Below are 20,712 nucleotides of genomic sequence, written 5' to 3'. Positions count from 1 at the left end.
CCTACCATGCCTAACAAGAGAAGTTAAAGATTGTATTAGATTGATGGAAGAGGCTTATAAATTTGCCATAAAAACCAGCAAGCTTAAGTGTTGGGAGCATTTTAGAATTCAGCAAAGGAGAACCAAAAAACTGATAAAGAAAGAGAAAATAGAATATAAAAATAAACCAGCGTGAAACATAAAAACAGACTGTAAAAGCTTCTATAGGTATGTAAAAAGGTACAGATAGATATGTATAGATATGTAAAAAGGAAAAGATTAGCAAAGACCAATGTTGCCAGTTATAGGCAGAGACAGGAGAATTTATAATGGGTAATAAGGGAATGACAGAGAAACTAAACAAATACTTTGTGTCTTTCTTCTCCGAGGAGGATACAAAAAGCCTCCCTGAAATACTGGGAGCAAGGGACTAATGAAATTGAGGACCTGAACGAAACTAGTATTTGTAAAAAAGGAACACTAGGGAAATTAATGGCACTGAAAGTTGATAAATTCCCTGGACCTGATGATCTACATCCCAGAGTGTCGAAAGAGGTGACTGTAGAGATAATGAGTCATCTTCCAAATTCTATTGATTCTGGAACAGTTCCTGCAGATTGCAAAGTAGCAAATGTCACCCTAGTATTTTGAAAGGACGGAGAGAGAAAATGAGGAACTACAGACCTGTTAGTCTGACTTCAGTAGTAGGGAAAATACTAGAAACTATTATAAAGGGTGTGATAACTGGACACTTAGAAAATAATGGCAGAATTAGGCAGAGTCAACATGGATTTATGAAAGGGAAACTATGTATGACAAGCCTGCTAAAGTCTTTTGAAGATGTAACTAGCAGAATAGATAAGGGGTAAAGTGGTGTACAATGGGATATTCAGGCTTGACTGAACTGCTGGTATAAGATTTAAAAGTGCTTGAGTAAAAAGGATCACGAGAGTAGGTTTAGTAAAAATGTGATCTTTTGGTCAGGCTAAATCAGGTCACTGCACAAAGTAGTAAATCATGAGGCTAGATAAGGCAAGTTTGTGTTTTTGAACAAACTTCTGGTGTTTGTGCTAAGGTCAGGTCATTCTGTGATTATTTTGTAAACTCATCTATAATTGTGAGTGTCCCAAACTAGACGTACAAGATAAGAGCATTATGAGTTAATGATGAGGTATCACAAAGATGGTATAAATAACTGACATAAACTGTGTAATTTTGAGTAGCTTGTTAGAGCAACCTGAAGGTTCTATCCCCGATATGCATACTTGTACTGAATAAACTGCTGCTTGATTTGCCTGCAGCTGACTCTATGGTGAGTGTCTTTAGATACTCCACAACAATTGGTGCTGTGAACAGGATCTTCACCAGCAACTGAGGAACTGGTTGGTTGGATGCACTGGACAGGTGAGTACCTTCATTTTACCATCCACAGTTGGGTTGTAAACCTGCCGATCGTGTGATACAGTTTGCGGAGACCCAAACCTGAGAGTCGGCTGAAAAGTGAGGAAACAGGAGCTGCGCAGTTGGCCGCGAGCTGCCAGTAGGCACATCAGAACTGTCCCTAGGAGACAGGCTAGGTAGAGCTACAGTAGGAGACAGGCAGGTCAGAACCACTGGAGCATAGGCCAGAGGTGAAGTACTATATAACCATGTACGGACCAGGTGAGAATGAGTGGGGACCAGAAGGGTTGATAACCAAATTTATAACAGATAAACAAACTCTAACAGGAAGCCAAGCAACTGGAAGATGATGTGAAAACCCAACTGGAGGACACATTGTGTGGCAGACGATTTGGGACTGGGGTATTAGGGCGGACACTGACCCCTGGATCAGAATTGCTTCCCACGTACTGGTGGTAGTGCAACTGTTGATTGCTATTGGAATTATGATTGTATGTTGTACCCGGTGCCAGTGACACCAGAACCAAGTCATTTCTAGATAAGTAACCAAAGTCTGGGGAGAAACAGAGGATGCTAGATGCAGTTTAGGAAAATGTAACCATGTGAATCTAACTGCCTGCCTGGCCAGCAGTGATGGAGCGAGGAGCACGGGGTAGTTTAGTGTTAGGTGGCCATCTTGGGGGTAAGTAGCCAAGGCCCAAAAGGAGGAACTGAAGTGTGTACAATGGGATACTCAGGCTTAACCAAATTGCTGGTATAAGATCTTAAAGTGTTTGCAGAAAAAGGAACCACTACAGTAAGTGTAGTAAGGAATGTGACCATTTGGTCAGGATAGGATAAGTGGATGACTGATCAGGGTCAGGCTAAGATGAATGAATGACTGGACAAAGTAGTAAATTGTCGGGCTGGATAAGGCAAGTTTGCGTTTTTGAATAAATTGCTGGCATAATTTGTGCTAAAGAGCTGGTCACTCCATGATTATTTTGTAAACTCATCTGCAGAGCGGAATCGTCCCAGATTTGCACTAAGTGTGGGGTAGTGGGCGGGAAAAACAATGTTTTACCCACCAGCCACAGTGGCAGCTTCTCACGCCATATCATCCCAAACCCGCCGTATTAATTATGTATTCCCGGGAAACACACTGGTTCAATGGCAGGCAGGCTCTCCTTTGCCTGTCATTCCATCACCTCACGGCTTCAACACGCCAGGCGCCATATTTGAAGTGCAACCACACGCACACCGCTCAGTGCTTCCAGCCCATGACTGCTGCAAAGGAGTCATGGCCCCGAAAGGCAAAAACACTGCAGCCCGCAGGTTTAATGATGCATCCCTCGAGCACCTTTTGGATGCAGTGGAGGCCTGTAGTAATATCCTCTACCCTCGCTCTGGCCGCAGGATGGGCAGCAATATCAATCCAACTTGGGAGATGATGGCAGCAGTGGTCACTGCCAACAGCCTGCAAAAGAAGACATCCACCCAGTGCCACAAGAGGATGAATGATCTCCTCCGTTCCGCCAGGGTAAATCACTCTTCTCATCACTCTCAACTCACACACTCAGAAACCCATTACGCATCCACAGGGATCTCACACCTCACTGGACAACACCATTAATTCTCACACACACCCTCACACTCCATGAGGCTCATATCCTTTAGAGCTCATGTCCTCATCTTGTCCATGGCTCCGCTCACCACACAAACATTCCACGCAGTGCCATGTGTCCTGCTCACACCCTCTCCATCTCTTTTCGTGCAGGAGAAGCCTGCTCACATCAATAGAGGTCCCAGACCGGGGTGGAATGGCCCACATTAGGCCCCTCACTCACTTTGAAGAGCGTGCCATCGCTCTGATTGGTGAGGATGTGGACCGTACCTGCGGTGACATTGAGGTTGGTGGCACACACCCTTGTGAGGATCCTGCAATACATCATCCCTTTCTCAATGCAAATGTGAGTGCTCTCTCTCCTGCTTTTGACTATGCTGATATGTACTAATTATCTTTACTTTGGTGTACAGGGAGTCCTGCCAAGGGACCAACACCCTCAGCCAGCCATTCCCTCAGTTCCATCCATGTCCTCACCTCCAGCCAAGAGGACTCCTCCATTGAACAACTGGAAATGAGCAGCCTGGAGACAGCGCTTACCCACACCCTGCACCAGTGCAGAGACACACCTCAGTGGGACCTAGATCTAGAGCAAGCTTGGGTTCACAATCTGGTGGTCACTGTACGGGCACGTGCCCGCAGCAGGAGGATGCAGGTTCAGCCGAGCTCCCTGGCATTTGGAGGACAGCTGGGGAAGAGACATCCGTGAGGTCCAAGTTCAGATGACGATCCACTAGATTTGGCCTTCCAACTCATCCTGGAGAGTCAGCAGAAGGCGGGGGAACATCACGCAGAGCTGTTGGAATCCCTCAACAGAGTGGCATGTGAGTTGGAGGACTATGTCCGCCTGCTCTCTGATGAACTGGTGCCCACATGTGCTCGTATGGAGGTCTCCATGGGGAGGATGGCAGATGCCATGGAGACCCTGGTCCAGCAGAACACAGGTGTATGCAGACCTGCACTCCATCACGGGAGCCATGGGTGAGTTCCTGCAGTGGTGATGTGAGAGGTAAACGGGGCACCCTGACGTCCCCCCAGGTGCTCCTTCCCCTCAAGGAGTCAGGCCAGGGCCCCTGGCAGCTGAAGGAAGGAGGAGCGGCGGCTGCTCAGCCCTGGGTCATCCACTCAAGAATTTCAAAGGCTGTCCTCTCCCTCCAAGGCCCCTTTGCCTGTGACCCCACTGAACCTTATCCTCTGTCACCGCAGAGGGAGCAGCTGGCCCACAGGAGGACAGCCAGAGCAAGCCAGGGATCCCAACGCCTCGGCTCTCCAGAGGACCTAAGCCAAAGGCATCAGAAGCAGCAGGGGCAACCATTGCACAGGCTGCTGCAGATGTCAGGGCAACACCTAGAAACCTAAGGTGTTCAAAAGTTAAGAAATTCTGATCACAGTCAGTTGCATGGGTGAACACATTTTGTCACTTTGCAATCTGGAAATATATGCACTTACATTGAATCATGTGTAATGGTGTCTTTCAGCTTCATTGACAGGCTTCGCGAGTCCTCCCACTGTATCTCGCCCTGCCCCGCCCCCCACTAGCAGTTCAGCTGTATGCAGCAGGTCCACAAATGATTCTGGAGGCAGAAGTATTTGTGTGTGTGGTTTCTTCCCCTCAAGTAGTCAGGTTGGGGCCCTCAGGCATCCGAGAGGAGGAGGAACTGCAACTGGTCACCCCCGGGTCATCAACTCAGGAATCTCAGAGGCTGTCCTCTCCCTCCGAGTCCCCTTTGCCAGTGAGCCCCTCAACCTCGTCCTCCGACACTGCAGAGGGAGCAGCCGGACAACCAAAGATTCTGGAGGGAGAAGTGTGTGTGTGTGTGACAGGGTCTTTCGGAGCCTCGTGCAAGCACTCTCCCACACACACGGATCTTTCCTGTATCACACTCACCTCAATGTCCTGAGCATTTTCAGTGCTGCCTGCTGGGGTTCGCTCTCAGTGGACCATCTGAGCTGACCTGCATCTCCGCCCACCCACTGAACACACTCCCATGCAGCACCTGATCTCGCCCACCACGACTCTCATTTCACTTTCAGTTTAGCCAGCATGGTGGTAATACAGCTTTTCCTTCACTTCCCTGGTCCTTCACTCTCCCCCAGTCATCCATTTCCTTTTCCCCATCACTGTCGACCCCCCCTGGCATCACCTTCCACCTTGCCACCTTGACCTACCAGCCAAAACCCTTTCTTTCGGGGATGCCCAGGCGAATGTGCATGTTCCTTCCTTCCCGAAAATCCCACCCCCCCATCCACATTAACCTCCCTGACCTCCTCCTTCCCACCCCAGGATCCGTGTCTGTCTCCACGTCCCCACCCTCGCTGTCACTTCTACCAATACTGTCGGGCCATCACCCTACTGCCTCACTCAGTCCTTAGTCATTCTCACCATTCCCTCATACCACGCCCCCACCCCAACCCCCCTCACCTCTGTTCACTCCCCAGGAGGCAGCCATGGACTCATCAGAGCCCTCCCCTGCATGTTCATCTGGACATTCCCCCCCCACCCCCGCCACACCCCCACTGGACTTCTTCCACACCTTGGAACCCATCCCCCAGCTGGAACTCCTTCCCTGCCCTGGACTCCCCCACCTTAGTCCTTCCCTCCCCCCACACACACTCCTTCTCCCTTCCTGATTCTTTCGGACACCATTACGTCTTCCTCCACCCTTACCTCTTTCTCCACCCTTACTCGCTCTCCTCTCCACACTGCTTCCTGTACTCTTACTTGTTTATCCCCCTGAGCTCCTTCCTCCTCCTGGACTCTCTTTCCTCTCCGCATTCCTTTCTCCCCCCCCGACTTCTTCCTTCCCCTGGTCTCCCTCCCCTCTACACACTGCTTCCCCCCTCCTCCTCCTTTAATCCAACCCCACCCAACCTCCCCCTGACAGCTTCATTCCACCCCCCCCCCCCGCCACATCAACCCCCAACACCTTCGTTCCCCCTACAAGCTCACCCACCCTAACACCTTTGTTCCCGCTCTCCCAACCTTCACCCTCTTCTTCTCTCAGTTGATCCTCGGCCTTCCTCTCACGCCCCCCACCCCGGTACATCTTCCTCTCCCAAACACAGCTGGCCTTTCCTCTCCACCCTCTTGACCATCATTCGTTGTGGGCAGGCCCCCAATGTGACTTTCTACCTTCCATGGGCTGCTTTGCAGCTGTGCCATGTCCATGAGAATCCACCCAGCATGGCATGGACATTCCTTCAGGGTCCTGTTGCTATCAGGCTCCAGCACCTCCTGCTCCTTGGATGTCCGCGATGTGAGCAAGGCTCTGGTGCTAAGTCCTGACTTCTACACCTCACACTTGTCAAGACGTGTTCTACACCGGCGTGTTTTCCCACTGATGTGGGTGGGTGATCCATTGCGGCGGGATGATTCTGGCGGGCCGGCCTAATAATGATATGCAGATGTATTACAATGAGTTACCTGACGTCCAACGGCGGGAAATGTGACCCGCCACTAAAGGGCTGAGCAAATGATCGTAAACAAATCGTGAAACCGATTTTTGGCCTTTTCACCATATTGTCCACTCAGGCCGCCAAACATGCCGGACACTGCTGTCCACTGCTGGACACGGAAAATTCCGCCTGTAATTGCGGATGTACTGAACTAGATGTACAAGCTGAGAACATTCTGAGATAATGATGAGGTATCACAAAGATGGTATAAATAACTGATGGAAACTAATTTTGAGTAGCCTCTAAGAACAATCTGAGGGTGTTATCTCCTGTAAGCATACACGTATTGAAGAAACTGCTGCTTGATTCACCTGCAGTTGACCCTGTGTCGAATGTCTTTAGATACTCCACAACAGGGGAAACCAGTGAATGTGGTGTATTTGGATTTTCAGAAACATTTCGATAAGGTTCCACACAATAAGTTAGTAAGCAGAATTAGAGCACATGGGATAGGAGGAATGTACTGGCATGGATTGAGGATTGGTTAACGGACAGAAAACAGAGAGTAGGAATAAACAGGTCAAACAGAGAGTAGGAATAAACAGGTCATTCTCAGGTTGGCAGTGGGGTACTGCAAGGATCAGTGCTTGGGCCCCAGCTATTCACAATCCATACCAATGATTTGGATGTGGGGGCCAAAAGTAATATTTTCAAGTTTGCTGATGTCACAAAACTAGGTGGGAATGTGAGTTGTGAGGAGGATGCAAAGAGGCTTCAAGGGGATTTAGACAGGCTAAGTGAGTGGGCAAGAACATTTCAGATGGTATAAAATGTGGAAAAATGTGAAGTTATTCACTTTGGTAGGAAAAACAGAAATGCAGAGTGTTCATTAAATGGTGAAAGATTGAGAAGTGTTAATGTCCCTGTTCACAAGTCACTGAAAGCTAACATGCAGGTGCAATAAAGAAGGCAAACGGTGTGTTGGCCTTTATTACCAGAGGATTTGAGTATAGGAATTTAGAAGTGTTGCTGCAGTTGTATCCAGCCTTCGTGAGATCACACCTGGAGTACTGTGTTCAATTTTGACCTCTTTACCTAAGGAAGGATATACTTACCATAAAGGGAGTGCAACAAAGGTTCACAAGGTTGATTTTTGGGGTGGTGGGAGTGTCCTATGAGGAGAGATTGAGAAGACTGGGCCTATATTCGTTAGAGTTTAGAAGAATGAGATGTATCCTCATTGAGACATCCAAAATTCTTACAGGGCTTGACAGGGAAGATGTAGAAGGAATGTTTCTCCTGGTTCAGGGGGGCGGGGGGTGGGGGGAGTCTATAACTAGGGAGAACAATCTCAGAATAAGAGGTAGGCTATTTAGGACTGAGATGAAGAGGAATTTGTACACACAGGAGGTGGTGAATCTCTGGAATCTTTACCCCTGGAGGATATGGAGGCTCAGTCATCAAGTATATTCAAGGCAGAGATGGATAGATTTCTAGATAAGAGATTTGGGGTTAGTGTCGGAAAATGGCATTGAGGTAGGAGATCAGAGATCTAGTTTAATGCTGGAGCAGGCTCAAGGGGCCAAATGGCCTACTCTTGCTCCTATTTCCTATGTTCCTATGTTTTCTAACTGTTCCTTCACTGCCTGGCCAAGTTGCTCCTGCTGCCTCCAGTTGTGTTCCATCTTATTCTGCAAGAAATAGAGAAATGTGTTGGTGCGTGCTGTGTAACCTGTTTGTTAGGTGTAGCTCTCAAGGTGGAATAAAGGACAGGAAGTGCAAACTGTGCGATATGGGGACATGGGTGTGAGGCTTGCAGCTGTGCTAATTGTGTGAGGGTGTGATATAACATATGATTGTCAAGTATGTGTCTCAATTGATAGAAATTGTTGCTAGGTGAATGATGAGGCTGTGCTGAATTGAACAATGTCTGAGGCTAATGATAGGATTTGGTATTTAAAGATGCATTCACTGGCCTTGACCACTCGGATGATGCCACTGAACTTCTTGCAGCATTGCATTTAGCTCTTTGAGACTTGACTCCTGCCATTGGTCTCTACAACTAACTGCTCCCAGTCACTTCTGAACCTGTGTCTGAAAGGCCTCTTGGCCCCCTGCAGATACAGTGCACCTCTCCTCATCTCCACCTCCTCCAACAAGACATCATGTGTAGTATCTGATGCCTTGGAATCCACTCTCTCCTATGTTGTACCATAGTTCTGTCTTTCCCAGGTTGGATTCTGCTCCCACAGCACTCCCAGCAACAATGGACCTCTTTAAGCAGTAATGGCGACCTGTAACAGGTCCTTGCTCCTGCTCAGGTGTCCAGCCAATCAATGCTGCGGTCAGTACTAGCTGGACAGTGAAATCATTTAAAACAACTAGCAACGTGTAACCCACCTGCTGATAATGTAGTCAATGGACATGAGTTAATTATGCTCGATGAATCCTGTGCACTGTTTTGGGTGCTATTGAATTTAGCCCCTTACTCTTTTGGTTCAATTTTTAACGTATTTTCTTTCAATTTTAATTTTCTTGATTGCAATTTACACCTCAGAATAATATAGTAGCCATGAATAAAATTCTTCCTACCTTCCACATATTAGCGTCTTTTCCATATACAACTGCCATGTTGTTAACCTTGCTTGATTGAATGGCCTTTTTCTCAGTGTTATTCAGTATCTCAGCGACAAAACCCATAAATGAGTTGTCAGGACTATGTGCTATCAAGAAACAAATTGCACACATTGGGTTAAATAACAGACATACAGAACCTTAAAATTGTTGAATCAGAACAATGAAAATAGGATAACATGCAAAATACAGTAATTGGTTTTGTTATCAGTTCATATCAGGCTTTATTTTAATCATATGGTATTCAAGCTTTCAAGCTGGGTCGCATACATATTTCCCATAATATTGTAGCTAAAATAAGAAGGTGGAAAAGTGGAAGAAATTCCATTTTGAATCGTGAGTAGCATCTAATTTTTATTTTATGTCTATAGACATAAACATTTTTACACTACCCAAAGTACCATAATACATCTTTGTATATAATCAGTTATCATCATTATAATTTTGTGCAGAACAGTCTACAAGAATCACTTAACAATGTGAATTACCCTACAAAATCAGGGCAGAAATATAGAGAAGTCTACTAGACTGTGCAGTCACAGAAATAACATTTTACATGGGAAAAAACACAGGATCCAGGTACTGTATTTTGACTAAGATAAAAGCAAAAAACTGTGGATGCTGGAAATCCAAAACAAAAACAAAAATAAAAATAAAAATAAAAATACCTGGAAAAACTCAGCAGATCTGACAGCATTTGCGGAGAGGAATACAGTTAACATTTCGAGTCCGTATGACTCTTCAACAGAACTAAGGAAAAATAGAAGAGAGGTGAAATATAAGCTGGTTTAAGGGGGGTGGGACAGGTAGAGCTGGATAGAGGGCCACTGATAGATGGAGATAGCCAAAAGATGTCATAGACAAAAGGACAAAGAGGTGTTGAAGGTGGTGATATTAGCTAAGGAATGTGCTAATAGGTGACATTATGGGTAGAAAGCAGGATGAGCAAGGGACAGACAGCCCTAGTGGGGGTGGGGTGGAATCGAAATAGGCTAAAAGATAGAGATAAAACAATACATGAAAATACATTTAAAAATAATGGAAATAGGTGGGAAACGAAAAATATATATAAATTATTGGTAAAAAGGGGGATTGGAAAGGGGGCGGGGATGGAGGAGAGAGTTCATGATCTAAAGTTGTTGAACTCAATATTCAGTCCGGAAGGCTGTCAAGTGCCTAGTCGGAAGATCAGGTGCTGTTCCTCCAGTTTGCGTTGAGCTTCACTGGAACATTGCAGCAGGTCAAGGACAAACATGTGGACATGAGAGCAGGGTGGAGTGTTGAAATGTCAAGCGAGGTCTGGGTCATGCTTGCGGACAGACCGAAGGTGTTCTGCAAAGCGATCACCCAGTCTGCGTTTGGTCTCTCCAATGTGGAGGAAACTACTGTATTTTGACTACTGGTTATATCAAACTCTGATATGATTATCCTCAATGATAGCAGAATAAAGTTTTCACTAGACATTCACTTTGGCTATGAACTGCCAAACATATTTATTAAACAGTAAATTCATAGTTAATCAGGAGCAATGACAGAGAGCACATTCAGAGTAACTATGTCTACCATAACAGAGATAGATAAAAGGATTATGTCTGCTGTACTAAACCGCAATGAAAACTGAGGAATGTTTTGTGGTAGTTTGCTACTGAGCCGTGAGAAACTACCTGACCTATTTGTCCCTCTCTTCTAGCTTCCAATGGGAATGCTAATGGAAGCAAGAAGTTCTGGGAAATGCTTTTCAAAATAGACCAGGACAAAGAAACTTTAAATATGCCTGTTTTAAATTCAAGTTGAACAACCAATCAAACACATATTCAAATACAACTCAAAATATGGCTGTACTCGATGGCTTGGCTCTCTCTTAGATGTCTAACCAGATGCAATAGATTATAAATCCTCTCTTTTCTGTCTATTTTTTAGTAATACAAGCAACAGCGGGAAATTAACTGGGGAGCCATTCGGTCATTTCCCCATTGCTCACCAGGTCAGAGTCAGGAACAATGGGTGGGCACAGAGCACACTGCATTGCAGATCTGCTGAAATTGAAAATCAACACCATCTATATTCTGTGAGTGAACTTGGTTTTTAACCTCATATGAACCACGATAGAAAAAATACCAACAATGAACTCTCAGTTAAGCAACCTTATGATAGTGTACTGATATATATAAATGGTTACCAGAGCAATTTTGCTTTTTGCGATCTAATACTAGGAAACATACAAAAAACACAAGAAAATATGAAGCAAGTAAAGATGATTGGACCAACTGAATTTAGTTTTTCCAACTTGCACTGTCATAAATTTCTCAAAGAAGATAAAGAGAAGGCCCTTGGGATTTATGATTACAGCAAGTGGATGACCTTTCAAATACATGCATTATCTTACAATATGTCGTACCATTTATCCCACAATAACTTCTAGATGAAAACTATGCCATTTCTCGTTCACTTGCAAAATGATTTGAAGCTAACTATCTGAATTATTCAATCCAGCACACATGGAATATTGTCTCGTCATAATCCATTCTTCAGTAATGGTGGATAAATGCACAGTAAATTTTCTAGAGTCCTTTGGGAAGTGGTATTAGAATTTTTGGTAATATAATTGTAAAATCCAACCTTGACGATACATTTAGTTGCCTGATTGTCTTGCGAAGAATACAAGGAAGATGGTGGTTGTGTTTGTTGGAGGCCAATTCTCTCATGATAAAAAATAAAATTTGAAAAAGAGAGCCCATCTCCTGTGTACCCACTTCTGATTTTAAGGGAGTTTGGTTGGGGAGGCAGGAAACTAACCCTGCTCTCTGAAGACGAGCCTCTAACTTAAATATTTTAATGAGGAGAAGGACCCTTGCACTCTACAGGAGAAAGAGTATCCAACAGAGGGCGGTAGTGAGAAGTGACTGAGAAGCATTCTGGGAGAAGTCAGCGCAGTGACCGCAACTCAGAAGGGGATCGAGGAGGACCAATGGTCAAAGAACGGAATAGCCCCAAACATTACATTGCTGTAGTGTTTCCATCCCTCCCTCCTCCTCACCAAAAAAAAAGAGGGAGAGGCAGTACCTTCAGGAGTGCACCAGACCTGCGAGGGACACTCTTCTGAAAGTGGATTTTTAAAAAAAAAAGCAGCTGATTGGTGAGTAAATCCTGGTGAGTTTTTTTTTCAATCTATTAAAGTAATTCATTGCTCAATACTGAGGTAGGAGCTGAAACAAAAGTATAGCGTAGTACTATACAAGTATAATTAGTCAAGAAACAAGGTTCCTAGCTAACATAAATAAGGCCCCAAGCTAGTGTATTTTTTAAGGGAGTAACTAGCTTAATCGAGAAAGACGTCATAGCAGGAGAACTCAGACCCGTGATATGCTCCTCCTGCAGGATGTGGGAAGAGAGAGACGCTTCCAGCGTCCCTGGTGACCATATGTGCTGAAGGTGTGTCCAAATGCAGCTTCTAGCTAACTGGATTTCGGAGCTGGAGCTGTGGGTGGACACATTGTGGAGCATCCACGATGCTGAGCAAGTCATGGATAGCACGTTTAGCAAGGTGGTCACACCACAGGTGAAGATTACACAGGCAGAAAGGGAATGTGTGACCATCAGGAACAGAAAAAGACTCAGGAAGGTAGTGCAGGAGTCCCCTGTGGTCATCCCCCTCTCTAACAGATATACCGCTTTGGATACTGTTGGGGCGAATGGCCTCTCAGGGGATAGCAGCAACAGCCAAGTTCACAGCACCGTGGGTGGCTCTGTTGCTCAGAGGGGTGGGAGGAAAACAAGTGGCAGGGCTATAGTGATAGGGGATTCAATAGTTAGGGGCACAGACAGACATTTTTGTGGCCGCAAACGTGAATCAATGATGGTATGTTGCCTCCCTGGTGCCAGAGTCCAGGATGTCATGAAGCAGCTGCAGGACATTCTGAGGAAGGAAGGTAAACAGCCAGTGGTCATGGGACACATTGGTACCAACGACATAGGTAAACAAAGGGATAAGGACCTACAAGCTCAGTACAGGAAGTTAGGAGATAAATTAAAATGCAGGACCTCAAATGTAGTAATCTCAGGATTACTCCCAGTTCCACGTGCTAGCGAGAGCAGGAATAAGAGGATAGACCAAATGAACACGTGGCTGGAGAGATGGTGTAGCCAGGAGGGATTCAGATTCTTGAGGCACTGGGACCGGTTCTGGGGAAGGTGGGACCTGTACAAACCGGACGGGCTGCACCCAGGCAGAGCTGGGACCAGTGTTCTTGCGGGGGCTTTTGCTAGTTCTGTTGGGAGTATTTAAACTAGTGCGGAAGGGGGATGGGACCCCAGGAGGAGGATCAGATAGGTCAGATTCAGATCAGAAAAATGGAGGTAGAACATTAGCTAGGGACGTTGTGATAGACATGGAGTTACAGGAGAAGCAAAGTTTACAAAGTGTCCAGCAAGGGAAATTGACGGGGTTAAACTGTTTATACTTCAATGCAAGGAGTATTACAAACAAGGTAGATGAGTTAAGGGCACAGGTAGATACATGGCAGCAGGATGTCATTGCTATAACGGAGACCTGGCGAAAGGAAGGACAAAACTGGCAGCTTAATATCCCTGGTTATGGAGTCATCAGACATGATAGAGTAGGAGATAAAAGGTGGGGGTGGGTGGGGTGGGGGGGTAGCACTAATGGTTAAAGAATCAATTCCAGTTGTGAGCAGGTATGATATACTGAATGGGTCAACAAAGGAGGCTTTATGGATTGAGCTTAGAAATAAAAAAGAGGCAGTCACACTACTGGGAGTATACTACTTACCCCCAAATAGTGAAAGGGAGACAGAAGAACAAATATGTAGGCAAATTTCTGCTTGTAAGAACAAGAGGGCAATAATAATAGGAGACGTCAACTATCCTAACATCAACTGAGATGCAAACAGTATAAGGGGCACTGAGGGAGAAAAATTCATGCAGTGTGTCCAGGAAAATTTTTTCAACCAATTAGTGACAAACCCAATGAGAGGAGATGCAATTCTAGACATAGTCTTGGGGAACTAAGGGCAAGTGGGTGAAGTGACAGTTGGCGACCATATCATGGACAGTGATCACAATTCAGTTAGAGTTAGCATTACCATGGAAAAGGACAGAGGCAAGGCAGGAGTAAATGTCTTGAACTGGGGGAAGGAAAATTTTGCAGAAATGAGAAGGGACTTGGCTGAGGTGGACTGGACAGCACTGCTGGAGGATAAAACAGTGGAAAACCAGTGGGAAGCACTAAATAGCGAGATCCTAATTGTACAAAGTAGACATGTCCCCTACAAAAATAAGAGTGGTACTGCCAAATCTAGACCCTTGTGTCTAGAGGAATACAGGGGAAGATCAAACAGAAAAAGAAAGCGTACAATAGGCACAAAGAACTAAGCACTGCAGATAGCCTAGGTGAATATAGGAAGCGCAGGGACAAAGTAAAAAAGGCAATAAGGAAATCAAAGAGAGGGCATGAAAAAAGATTAGCAAGTAAAGTTAAAGATAACTCAAAGATGTTTTACCAATACGTTAATGCTAAAAGGTTAGTTAAGGAAAAAATGGGACCTATCAGAGGTGAAGATCGAAACCTGTGTGTAGATGCAGAGGCTGTGGAAAGGGTTTTGAATGAATATTTTGTCTCCTTGTTTACAAAGGAAAGGGAGGATGTAGATATAGTAATCCAGGAGGAACACTGCGAGATATTGGATGGGATAGTCATAGAGAGGAAGTACTCGAAGGGTTGAAATCCTTGAAAGTTGATATGTCACCAGGGCCAGGTGGATTGTTTCCGAGGCTGCTGAAGGAAGTCAGGGAGGAGATAGCAGATGCTCTGAGGATGATTTTCCAATCTTCACTAGATACAGGGGAGGTACCGGAGGACTGGAGAAATGCAAATGTAGTTCTATTGTTTAAAAAGAGATCAAAGGAAATGCCAAACAATTATAGGCCAGTTAGTCTTACATCAGTGGTGAGCTAATTAGTAGAATAAATCCTGAGAGACAGAATTAACTGCCATGTGGAAAGGCATGGACTAGTCAGGGATGGTCAGCATGGATTTGTTAAAGGAAGGTCTTGCCTCACAAATTTGATTGAATTCTTTGAGGAAGTGACAAGAAGGGTTGATGAAGGTAGTGCAGTGGATGTTGTGTACATGGATTTTAGCAAGGCATTTGACAAGGTCCCACATGGCAGATTGGTCAGGAAAGTAAAAGCCCATGGGATTCAGGGTAATGTGGCAAACTGGATAAAAGGTTGGCTTTGTAACAGGAAACAAAGGGCAATAGTCAATGGATGCCCTTGCGAATGGAAAGTTGTCTCAAGTGGTGTTCCACAGTGCTCGGTGTTGGGACCCTTGCTGTTTGTGTTATATATTAATGATTTGGATGTGAACGTGGGGGGCATGATTGAGAAATTTGAAGATGACACAAAGATTGGCCGAGTAGTGGATAGTGTAGAGGATAGCCATAATCTCCAACACGATATAGATGGGTTGGTGGAGTGGGTGGTAAAGTGGCAGATGGATTTTAACATAGAGAAGTGTGAGGTCATACATTTATGGAGGTCAAACAGTTACAGGGATTACACAATAAATGAGAATTTACTAAGAGGGGTAGATGAAGTGAGAGATCTTGGCGTATAAGTACACAGGTCCCTGAAGGCAGCAGTTCAAGTAGACAAGGTTGTAAAGAAGGCATATGGAATGCTGTCCTTCAATGGCAGAGGTATAGAATATAAAAGTAAGGATATAATGTTGGAATTGTACAAAACACTGGTGAGGCCACAGCTGGAGTATTGTGTGCAGTTCTGGTCACCACATTACAGGAAGGACGTAATAGTTCTGGAGAGAGTGCAGAGGAGGTTTACAAGAATGTTGCCAGGGTTAGAAAATTGTAGCTACGAAGAGAGATTGGATAGGTTGGGGTTATTTTCCTTAGAACAAAGAAGGCTGAGAGGTGACTTGATTGAGGTGTACAAAATTATGAGGGGAATAGATAGAGTGGACGGGATAAAATTGCTTCCCTTGGTGCAGAATTCTAGAACCAGGGGACATAGATTCAAGATAAGTGGCAGAAGGTGTAGGGGGGACACGAGGAAGAACTTTTTTACTCAGAGGGTAATGGGTGTCTGGAATTCGCTGCCCAAGTTGGTGGTAGAGGCTGAAACTCAAAACTCTTTTAAAAAGTACCTGGATCTGCACCTTAAGTGCTGTAAGCTGCAGGTCTATGGGCCGGGTGCAGGAAGGTGGGATTAGAAAGGGCACCTGGGTGGCCTTGGGCTGGCATGGACAAGATAGCCGAATGGCATCCTTCTGTGCTGTAGCTTTTCTATGGTTCTATGCAGGTTGTGTACCTCCAATCTTAGGCTGAAAAATTGGATATCGCCTATTAGTAGATTCGGGGATCACGATGCTTGATTACCCTGCTCCTGATGGAAGTGATGTAGGCAGCACATATACTCCATGCTCTCTGCTCATCACTATGGTTGTGATGTACAGCCCAATGTTAAATATGCTGCAGAGTGGCTGCACACTTAGCGCATGGCCCAGACTTGTGCAAGACTAGCATCATTAAACTAGGAGGGGGCAACAGAGAACCAATTGAGGAACAGACATGGTTCTTCCTGTGGGGAGACGGTGATCCGAATTATTGTTGCGCTGTCACTGAGGCTGTTGCTACCGGCATTGTGGAAAACATGTTTCGGCCTAGGTTTCTGTATGTTTCTGCCTATGCAACACCTCAAGTACAATTTCAACTTCATCTTCCAATCTGGTATGAAGTACATGCTGCAGATAGTGTAGTCATGCACCTTTCCTTGTGTACAAGTGGCCTTCCGGATGCAGCGATGCACAGCAAACTGAGACATGTTGGATAACATTGCAAGCTCCAGCCTGGAAAGATTTGCTGGCATAGAAATTGAGGGCCTTGGTGACATTTTTAGCCATGGCAGTGTCATCCTCTGCTCTTCGGCTGCAGGTCTGGTTCGAGGAGATGGTATTGTTCTGTGATCGCCATCTTGGTGTTGTAGCATCAGTGTGGTGTAGTGAAGCACTGCTCCTAGCTGAGGTGGAGGTAGAATCACAGGATAGCAGAATTTTTACTGCACAAAAGGGGGCCATTTGGCCCATCAATCTGCACCAGCTCTCCAAATGAGCATTACGACCTAGTGCCATTGCCCTGCCTTTCCTCCTGCCCCTGTACATTATTTCTATTCAAATTATCATCTAATGCCTTCTTGAATGCCCCGATTGAAAAAGTGCTCCCTGAAGGCCCTAACTGGGTACAGCCTTCAGCTGAGAGCCCCCTTTCTCCTCCATCATCTGCAAACTGTTTCTCCTCTCTGCTGCCTCTGCTCCATTTCCATGTCATGTTGCAGCCTAAGAGGAACTGCAATGATATTCCCAATAACTGGCAGCGTTTCCTGCTCAGAAGCCTTTCAATCCACACCATCCTTCCAAAATTCTACACAGTGCACTGTACCTCCATTAACTCTGCTGCAGCAAAAGAATATCAAAACCCCTCAGCTGAAAGCAGAATGATGATCCCTTTAAATAGTGCTAGTGGAGGATCCTTCTTGTGGCTGAACATGTGTTCAGCTATGTGTTTAGAAGGGGGCATTAACAGAACCAGCGAGTTCCAAAAAGCCGGTGCCAGATCAACATTGAGACATTGACTGAAGTGACAGTCTTCCAGAACATGCAAGGGACACCCGTCCTTCCAAACATGGCGTTTGGTGCAGTTTGGCCTGGGAGTCATTGGGAGTGGACCCCCTACCAGTTTTTTCATATGCCAATTCCTGTAGCACTGAAACCAGTGGTGTTGCAGAACTGAATTTTGTGGCCTAGATCTTTTTCAGATTTAACCCATGATCTCCAATTCACCCATCTCCCCTCCAGTGTTCGATCTATGATCTCCAACTCCCCTGACTTACAGCCCATTATCTCTGATGCCCCCTGCCATCAATGACCGACTGATGAAGTCCAAGACCCTCCCCCCACAATGTCTGACTCTCAATCTACAACCCCCCCCGTCCCCTGCCCGCTACAATCACCAATGGCATGATGGAAGCCATTTCAATCTGGCTTTCGTGGTCACATCACCTCCCCCCAACCCCACACTTAATTCCTAATTTTAAGTGCTCTGCATTTGAAATATGAATTAACTTGAACACCCACCTCTGCTTTTCTGATTTCACAGTTCTATCAATATTCAATTCTCAAATAAACCCATCAAATAAACTCAAATAAAATTACTGCATGCACCACAAACGCAGTGGTTCCCTTGATAGCAGTGTCCAGCTTGGGCAGTTTGAAAAATTCCTGCATAATTTATGATGAAATAGGAGAAGCAGAAAGGTTCACCCCCATTATTCTGTCAGATGAGTTGATTTTTTGTGAGCCATTTCTGTCTTGCTGCAGACATCAATAATAAACACAAGACAGATTGTCTTTTATCACAAGCTGACATCTAAATAACAGTGTAATCATTTCTCTCCTCTCTAGAGAACCAACGATTCATTTGCAAGAATGTTTTTTGCTACAGGTTTTAGATTCTGCTAATGTTTTCAAATATATCTGCCTCCACAACTTAAATTCTCATGTTTTACTTATGCTTGTCCCATCAATCTTAGTCAATATATACAGAAATGATCATATTCCAGAGGAGTGCATTTATTGTTTCAAGAATATATTATTCAGTAGGTACATCTTATTGACATTTCATTTCTCTCATTTCCATATCATAATTATAATGTTTCTTTTATTTTACGGGATCTAGGCATCACCAACTAGACCAGCATTTATTGCCCATTTAAGAGTGTGGGTCTGGAGTCACATGTAGGCCAGACTGGGTAAGGATGGCAGATTTAAAGGGCATTAGTGAACCAGATGGGTTTTTACAACAATTGACAATGGTTTACTGGTCATCATGAGACTTTTAATTCCAGATTTTTATTGAATTCCATGATCTGCTGTGGCAGGATTCAAACCCAGGTCCCCAGAGCATTACCTTGGATTGCTGGATTACTAGTCCAGCAACAATATTACTACACCATCATCTCCCCCAAGTCTTGGTTTTGTTACGTTCAGACCTTTATCAAAAGAATAGCCCTATTGATCCAGTTTAACATTGATTTAAAGGTAGAAGTTTCACATGACTATGAATATGAACAACCAATAAACTAAAATAGCAACACATTTTATTATGTACATGTGACTTTTTGAGTTGAAATACTGCCCATTTTCAGGCAATTTTAACATGGAATCCTGAACCAAGAAATGGTCACTTAAAAATTCTCCTTTCTAGAAATCATTGAGTTGATAATTGCTTGCCCCACTGCAGTTAAATGGAGCTGGATAGGAGTAGCCGATTAGAGATTCTAATCCGGCATTGGCAAACACCACCATTGTATAAATCAGGGTCCACAACTGGTAGCTCTGGAGCTGTATAGGGCTCATTAAGGACTCAAGTGTGGTTCCTCACCTTGAGTGATCAAACCCATTTTAATGGTAATTAAACAGCTTGTTTCATTTTTTAAACTTTTATTAATATTGTAATTGTGAAAAAGTATCATTCAATTAACAACTTTTTTGTAAAAACCTTTAAAAATTTTGTTACAATGTCTTGTTTTTCATTATTATTGTCATTTGAGTAACAGCATTAAGATATTGTGTTTTACACTAAATTTAAAACATAGATCTTCTTGTTATTAAGGTCACCAACCTCTGCTATAAGTAATGGTATGAGCAGGTCACTATTATTTTTGAGACAAATGCTGCATAATGGAATCTTTTTTTTGGTGAACCTACTGCATATTTCTACAAATTTTGCAGGACAATGATTTTTGTTACTTTGGGCTATGGAGCTTCCCTGAAGATTTCTCCTAACATGAAAGTGAGAACAAGACAAATTTAAATTTTGGTCTGAGTAAATGGGTTTCTCCTCGAGGATTTCTCTTCTCCTATGTCAAAATGAGGAAGATAAGGAAGTAGAGCTTAGACATCACAGAAAAACACTTGTTTCAAGCATGTCAATAGTCACTTGACAGGGTTTTTAGATTGTAAGTATTACTTGGATTTATTTGTTCATATTTGCCTCAGAAAGCTTTGGTAAATTATGTCAATTTACTGAAGGACTGCATCCACATGAATGAGTAACACAGCCTGATCTATAACAATGAAAATGGCTAGTGCCTTGAATTTGTGTCACTGGATCTTGCCAGGCATGACCTTTGTCATACTAGTCAGGCAGCAACTCAACCATTCATAAAATAATCATTGATACTCTATTCATGCTTGACTATTCGATAAACCATATGTGTAGAAGCTATCTACATTTGCTGCTCTTTTCAAAGCCTGGAACTTTGAGATTTGTGTCCCTACACCCACAGCTCACTCACCACCCACTCGCAGGTGCTCTTGCTCACTAGTGCTCAGTATTTCATTTTGTGAAAACCCATCTAACTCACCAACTCTGTGGAACAGGCTTGAAGGGCTAAATGGCCTACTCCTGTTTCTAGTCCAATGTTTATAACTGCTTCTTCCCAAGTGGGTGTCTCTATACTGGTGCTAGAGTATCTATAATATCACAATGGAGTTGAGGAGGATATGGCAGGAACTGTGGAGCGTGAAGTGCCAAAGTGCTCTTCTGACCAATTCTCCTTTTCCTTCAAAGCATCCCCAGGATGTTAGAACCTAGAAAAGCTTC

General features: G+C 44.4%; 1 protein-coding gene across 1 annotated transcript in view; it reads right to left on the bottom strand.

Moving 5' to 3' along the window:
* Positions 1–20,712, bottom strand: part of LOC121293660 (alpha-1,6-mannosylglycoprotein 6-beta-N-acetylglucosaminyltransferase B-like) — a 1,251,241-nt gene that overhangs the window by 115,253 nt on the left and 1,115,276 nt on the right. Inside the window, exon 20 of the mRNA XM_041216828.1 lies at positions 8,972–9,102. Within this exon, the coding sequence (XP_041072762.1) occupies positions 8,972–9,102 (131 nt within the window). The remainder of the gene's footprint in view (positions 1–8,971; positions 9,103–20,712) is intronic.

The sequence above is a fragment of the Carcharodon carcharias genome, chromosome 22 (assembly GCF_017639515.1).
Source record: "Carcharodon carcharias isolate sCarCar2 chromosome 22, sCarCar2.pri, whole genome shotgun sequence".
Classification (NCBI taxonomy): Eukaryota; Metazoa; Chordata; class Chondrichthyes; order Lamniformes; family Lamnidae; genus Carcharodon; species Carcharodon carcharias.
This window is presented reverse-complemented; position numbering and strand designations above follow the sequence as displayed.